This window comes from Myotis davidii, unplaced genomic scaffold, assembly GCF_000327345.1.
Source record: "Myotis davidii unplaced genomic scaffold, ASM32734v1 scaffold1565, whole genome shotgun sequence".
NCBI classification, from domain to species: Eukaryota; Metazoa; Chordata; class Mammalia; order Chiroptera; family Vespertilionidae; genus Myotis; species Myotis davidii.
The window spans coordinates 164,799-172,220 of record NW_006295743.1 but is presented as its reverse complement, the minus strand read 5'-3'; the positions used below and the strand labels follow the sequence as shown (position 1 = coordinate 172,220).

The 7,422-nt window shown below is 43.9% G+C and overlaps 1 protein-coding gene across 2 annotated transcripts in view; it reads left to right on the top strand.

The window, feature by feature from the left end:
• The window catches only part of LOC102766187 (UPF0061 protein ETA_18310), a 49,722-nt gene that overhangs the window by 32,668 nt on the left and 9,632 nt on the right, over nucleotides 1-7,422 (top strand). For both annotated transcript variants that reach the window (XM_015568246.1, XM_015568245.1), the window contains 3 exons: nucleotides 1,220-1,299; nucleotides 2,050-2,093; nucleotides 5,407-5,486. In XM_015568246.1, coding sequence (XP_015423732.1) covers nucleotides 1,220-1,299; nucleotides 2,050-2,093; nucleotides 5,407-5,486 — 204 coding nt within the window. The remainder of the gene's footprint in view (nucleotides 1-1,219; nucleotides 1,300-2,049; nucleotides 2,094-5,406; nucleotides 5,487-7,422) is intronic.

Genomic DNA, 7,422 nt, shown 5'->3' with positions numbered 1-7,422 from the left:
GCGGGCGGGGGGCTGTAGTTGGCCCACGGCTGAGTTAGGGGGGTGATCAGGCTGGCAGGCAGAAGCGGTTAGGGGCAGTCAGGCAGGCAGGCAGGCAAGCATTTGGGAGCCAGCAGTCCTGGATTGTGAGAGGGGTCCCAGATTGGAGAGGGTGCAGGCTGGCTGGGCTGAGGGACACCACCCTCCCCATGCATGAATTTCATGCACAGGGCCTCTAGTATATATTTATAAATATGTGTATTTCTAAAACGGAATTGAATATTTCTTTACACACTTTCCTTAAATACAGGGACCATGTCTTTTTAAAAAAATACATTTTATTGATTTTTTACAGAGAGGAAGGGAGAGAGATAGAGAGTCAGAAACATCGATGAGAGAGAAACATCGATCAGCTGCCTCCTGCACATCTCCTACTGGGGATGTGCCCACAACCAAGGTACATGCCCTTGACCGGAATTGAACCTGGGACCTTTCAGTCCGCAAGCCAACGCTCTATCCACTGAGCCAAACTGGTTTTGGCTGTGTTTTGATTTTGTTAATCTTTGCCAGAGGATATTTTTTCCATTGCTTTTTAAGGAGTGGAAGGGAGGGAGGGAAGGAGAGGAGAGAAAGAGAGAGAGAGAAGAGAGAGACACAGAGACAGAGAAAGACCTCAATGTGAGAGACACACTGACTGGTTGCCTCCCGCAACCACCTCAACCAGGGGCAGGGAGCAAACCTGCAACCCAGGTGCATGCCCTTGACCAGGAACAAACCTTTGTTGCGCAGGCTGATGCTCTAATCACTGAGCTACACTGTCCAGGGTGGGTCTTATTAATTTTTATATCCTTCCTACCTAATAAAATTCCTAACAATAGTTGATGTTGCATAAGTATTTGTTAAATGAATTAATAAACAAATTAAAATGCAGTTGCAAATTAAATTATTAAAAGTAAATTATTTTAAGGGAGTTCCATATTTAAAGGAAAACTTGGTAATACAAGTATTCATGTGTATGTAATCTCTATTGGTAAGAACTTTGTATATTTTTCATTTCTCTTAAACCATGCCATTACATGGATGTCTATGAAATATTATTCCTTTTTAGTACTAGTTCTACTTGAAATAGTATATTTGAAAAAATATGGATAGTATAAGAATGTAATTAAAAGAAACACAGTTAAAATAAACTGAACAAACATTAATAGAATAAGCAGTCTATTACTATATTTTCATTTAGCAATTTTGGGCACTGAAGATGATTTCAAAACATGAACTCTTTCCTGCCTGGGTGTCCCAGTACCTTTTGAGACTGAAGAGGTAAGGTAATCTAATTTACAAAAAAGCATGTGATGTATTACTTTAGCATAGTCAATCCATCAGATCCCTCCCTTTCCATTTTTTACCATTTCCTTTTTACTCTTGGGTACTTTGCACTGGTTGAGGCATCTGTAGTAACACTTCACCCATGGGGAGCGCACTTATCTGTTCACCTCAGCTCTCTAATACACAGCTCCGCACGCTTCCCAAGCCCTGTAGCAGGAGAGCTTCTTAGGCTTTTTATCCAGTGTTTACTTATTGACACATCTTGTATAATTGTAAGAAGTTACTTTGTTTTGTAACTCAAATGAATTAGAAGCAACAAGCAAGAAAGAGTAAAGGAGTTGTAGGTAGAGGCAGCTGAAGGAGAACCACAGGACACAGGAACAAATAGCCCATCACAGTTTAATGGCCACTGAGGGCTATTTATAAAGATTACCCTGAGTAATCAAGAAAAAGGTAAAATATTTTCAGAAAACTGTTTAAGGTAAGGAAAGGTTTCAGTCAATTTTTACACAAAAATATTTTTAACTTGTAAAAGGTTTGATATTATCTAAAATAACTAACCAAGGTAGTATTTTACATATTTAATCAACTCAGTATTTTCTATATTCCTTTTAGATACTGATCAATGTGGTTAAATTTTTTTTTCAATATTTGTTTTATGAAATAATTCCTACCCTTTTGGAAAAAAAGGTATAGTTTGGGAAGATGGTAGATAATTTTGTTTTTTGTTTTATTTATTTTTAGTAACATGAATAATTCAGATTTTGAAAGAAGAAAAAGAATGATGAGTAAGTAATCATTTTGATGTTTTAAAAACTTTAAGTAATCACTTAAAAGCAACATTTTAAAAACCAGAAGTAATTACGTGAGGGAACTGAGTTTGTTTGTTTTTAAACTAAAAGAATTCTAGATGAGTAAATTTTAGTTGAGTTGAAGTATCATGTATGAGCTTTCTAATTCTAGTGGGTGATTTTTAAAATGTATATATATTTTTTTCTGATTTTTTTACAGAGAGGAAGGGAGAGGGATAGAGAGTTAGAAACATCAATGAGAGAGGAACATTGATCAGGTGCCTCCTGCACACCCCCCTACTGGGGATCGAGCCTGCAACCCAGACATGTGCCCTGCCTGGGAATCAAACCTGGGACCTTTCATTCCACAGCCCTATGCTCTAATCCCTGAGCCAAACCAGTCAGGGTTCTAGCGTGTAATTTTTAACTCAGAGGATGAAAGCTCTGTTTTTAGTAAGTTTGCATACTGATCTAAATTAATATAGTCTTAAAAGATGGTGGAGAGATAGGAAAATGGCTTGGGTTATGGTGGAAAGAACATGAGTTTTGGAATCTGGCAGATGAATTACATCTTGCCACTCCCCCATGACATGGGCTTTATTTGAGGACTGTTGGGGGAAGAGAGAGGAGCTGGGACTGGTGGATATGGGGAAAGGGGCTTCTCAACTTGCTTTTACTTTAGTGCAGGTTGCCTGGAGGCTGGGATGAGTGAGAATGCTGTAGAGGTGAGAGAGGAGGAAAAGGGAAGGTCATGGAATGGACACGTTTTTAGGGAAAAAAGCCAGGCCAGGATATTGGGACCATGGGTGGGGAGGGAAGGCATTCTTCATATACTGAGACTCAACTCCGGTCACTGCTTGATGCCAACTTCCCCAGGCCCGCTGCCCCATGCCGGCTCCTGACCCAAATGCCTGCCCTGCTAGCTTCCTCAACTTCCTGTGGAGAGGAGGAGGATGAAGATGTGGGGAATGGTGAAACCTCTGCCTCTGGGTCCCTTTCCTAGGAGAATTGCTCCTAGGCAAGTTCTATTTATAGCTGCAATTCCCAATGTATTTTAACAGTATTTTGTTGGCGGGTTTCTAGCAAATGACAAATATGTCAAACTTTTAACTGAATGACTCCACTCTCCCTCTACCTAGGCTGAGTGCTTCCACAATTTTTATTGCATGTAGTTTTCTTTTTGTTTAAAGATGGCCTATTTATATTTTGTGTACAGGGGTTTTTATTTTAAAGTAGTTGTCTATGAACTCTTTAAAATTTGAAAAATGCAGATGTAAAAAGAATAAAAAAGATCCCTGTATTCCCAAAGATATTTACTTTAAAAAAATTTATATAGCCCTAGCTGGTTTGGCTCAGTGGATAGAATGCCTGCCTGCGGACTGAAGGGTCCCAAGTTTGATTCTGGACAAGGGCACATGCCTGGTTGCAGGCTCGATCCCCAGTAGGGGGCATGCAGGAGGCAGCTGATCAATGATTCTCTCTCATCATTGATATTTCTATCTCTCCCTCTCCCTTCCTCTCTGAAATCAATAAAAATATATTTAAAAAATACATATATATTTTTATATGGATAAATTAACTCCGTAGAAAATTTCTCTTTTATTCTACTCTACTAGAATGGTAATTTCTGCAGGCCTCTAGAACTTCCCTTATGTCACCCAGTTGATAAATTATTTTGGAAAGGTCTCATCTCAAATAGAGACAGTTTCTGGAATTTTTCTACATGTACCATTGTTACAATGCATTTTAATATTTTAAAATGTATGGTTATTATAAAAAAAATCAATGTATAAAGAATTTTGCCTACAGGTAACCTTTTCTGTATGCTCTTGGCAGCATCAGCACTAAGCAGTCCTCCTGAGTCAGACCTTAATTCTGTGATTGAAGATGTTAAAAGCAGCAACTTTTCCCCTCTCCACTTAGAATAAAGGGCCTAATTCAGATGAACTCACTACTTTCTCCATGCTTTATGAAATGCTTAGTGAACTGAACATAGTGAAGTAGGCAACTTAATGCTGAAACACTGGAAAGAACACATGTTGCTCATAATGCTCAGAAAGTCTTTTCTGTACCATTAGGTAAAAAATGTTGCACATCTACACTAATAAAAGACAAAGATGCTAATTGACTGTACCTTCGCTATGTTCACCAGCCAATCAGAAGAGTATGCAAATTTACCCAACAAAGATGGCCATAAATTTGCATACTGCAGGCAGATCCCGCTGCTCCGCCCTGCGTCGGTGGCAGCGCGATCCCCAGCCACCACCTGCCCCAGTGCGGGATCCGGGCCTGCCATGTGTGGCCCGGGGGAGTCGGGACAGGCACTGTGGGATCGGGCATGCCATCTGCCACCAGGGGAGCAGGCCTAAGCCGGCAGGGGTCCCAGACTGTGAGAGGGCACAGTTTGGGCTGAGAGACCCCTAACCAGTGCACAAATTTTTGTGCACCGGGCTTCTAGTCCTATATAATAAAAGGGTAATATGCAAATCGACTGCAAGGCAGAATGACTGGTTGCTATGACATGCACTGACCACCAGGGGCAGGCGCTCAACACAGGAGCTGACCCCAGCCCCCAGGCCCTGATCCCGATTGCCTCATTGGGGTCTGCCAGCCAACCTCTTGGTCCCTTCCCCCGGCCAGGCAGGCTCTGATAGTTTGATGGGGAATAGGGAGCAAGGGGTGGGTGGTGGTGGACGTGGGCAGCACCAGGCCAAGGCCCCCGCTCCGCCAGTCACTCCACACAGAGGGCAACCGGTGGCAGGGGACGGGGCCAGCAAGCAGGCGGGAATGGCCAACCTCTTGGTTTTTCCCCCTGGCCGGCAGGCTCTGATTGCCCTATGGCGAACAGGGAACCTGGGGTGGGTGGCGACAAACACAGGTGGTGCTAGGTCAAGGCCCCCACTCCACAGTCACCCCACACATGGCATCTGGTGGCAGGGGATGGGGCCAGCAAGCAGGTGGGAACAGGCAACCTCTTGGTTCCTTCCCTCAGCTGGCAGGCTCCAATTGCCTGATGATGAATGGGAAACTAGAGGTGGGTGGCAGTGGGGGGCAGGGCTGGCTGCCAGCAGCTGGGGAAGATGGCCCTGATTGCAGGCCAGGCCTAGGGACCGTACCTGTGCATGAATTTCATGCACTGGGCCTCTAGTTATTTATAAACAGCCAAAATTGACTAATGCTGGTAATTTTTCTCATTAGAGCTTTCCAGCAAAGTTATTGAATATTATTCTAATTTCAGCTGTAATTTCATACGATCTGTGTTGACCTAGTAATTTATGGTTACAATAAGTGCTTTCCCCTTTTGTTTAAGCTATTAATCCTAGATACGTGCTGAAGAACTGGATGGCAGAGTCTGCAGTGCAGAAAGCAGAAAGGAATGATTTTTCAGAGGTAAGGTGGTTGACTTTTCTGCATATATTTTTATTAATTTTAACTATGTCACATTTAAATTTTTTATTTTATTTTTTATTGTTGACAGTACTACAGATACCTCCCATTCCTCCACCCCCCCCCCCACCTCTTTAATCTCCCTCTGCCCAGGCCCTGCCTACCACGCAGGTCTTCATCACCCTATTGTTTGTGTCCATGAGCTATGCATATAAATATGTAAGTTCTTTGGTTTATCTCTCTTCATTCTCTCACCCCCACATGGAGGTATGTCAGTCTGTTCCATGCCTACATGCTTCGAGTTTTATTTTGTTGGTCAATTAGTTTTATTCATTAGATTCCACAAATAAGTGAGATCATGTGATATTTGTTTTTCTCAGATTGGCTATTTCACTTGGCATAATAGTCTCCAGGTTCCATGCTTTTGCAAGAGGCAAGAGATCCATCTTTTTTACACCTGCATAGTATTTCATTGTGTAAATGCCCCACAGCTTTTTTATCCACTCATCTACTGATGGGCACTTGGGCTGTTTTCAAATATTAGCTACTAGTGGCCTGGTGCACAAAATTTGTGCACTTGGGGGGCGGGGTCCCTCAGCCCAGCCTGTGCCCTCTTGCAGTCTGGGAGCCCTCAGGGGATGTCCGAATGATGGCTTAGGCCCATTCCCCACGGGCTGTCAGTCGGACATCCTAAGTGCTGCCGTGGAGGCAGGAGAGGCTCAGAGCTTCTGGCTGAGTGGCGTTCCCCCCTGAGAGCGCTCTGACCACCAGGGAGCAGCTCCTGCATTGAGTATCTGCCTCCTGGTGGTCAGTGTGTGTCATAGCGACCAGTTGTTCCACTGTTTGATCAATTTGCATATTAGCCTTTTATTATATAGGATTGTTTATTTCTAGAAGTTCCACTTTGCTCTTTTCTTTTTTAACTTTTATATATATTTTATTTATTTTAGAGAGAAAGGGAGAGGGAACGAGAGATAGAAGCATCAATGATGAGAGAGAATCATTGATTGGCTGCCTCCTGAATGCCCCCCACTAGGGATCAAGCCAGCCACCCAGGCATATGCCTTTGACTGGAATTGAACCTGGGACCCTTCAGTCTATGGGCCAACACTCTATCCACTGAGCCAAACCAGCTGGGGCACACTTTGCTCTTTTCTATATCTTCTATTTATATCCTTATTATGTTCATGCTTTTCTTTAAGTTCCTCAACATATTTATAATAGCTGTCTAAAATTCTTGTCTGCTTTCGATCATTATTGTTTTTTTAGTCTATTTATATTTCCTGATTTTGATTCCCACTTTCCTGCTTCTTCCCAGTAATTGCTAAGTGTCTAAATTTTTTGTTCTTCTTTTAAAGAGCAGCTTTACTTGGAAGACAGTTAAAGTGCCTGCAGATTAGCTTTCAAGACTTGAATTTAAGCTCTGTTGGTATGGACTTATGATAGCCTTTAATCTAGGGCTATTTAGCCTTAATATCGTGGGGTGACCAGGCCAGCAGGAGGATTAGTAAGAGATGACCAAACAACCAAACAGCAGGCTGCGTGGGGTGACCAGGCCCTCTGGGGGGCAGTTGGGGATGACCAGGTTGGCATGGGGGGCAGTAAGGGGCAACCAGGCTGGCAGTGGGGGCAGTTGGGGGCGACCAGGCCAGCATGGGAGTCAGTAAGGGGTGACCAGGCTGGCAGGGGGGGGACAGTTAGGGGTGACTAGGCCCGCAGGGGGCGGGGCCATTGGGGGTAACTAGGCGAGCGGGGGGTGGGCATTTAGGGGCAATCAGGCAGGCAGGCAGGTGAGCAGTTAGGAGCCAGTGGTCCCGGATTGTGAGAGGGATGTCCGATCCCCAGGATCGGGCCTAAACCGGCAGTCAGACACCCTCCGAGGAGTCCCGGATTAGAGAGGGTGCAGGCTGGGCTGAGGGGACCCCCCGACCCAGTGCAC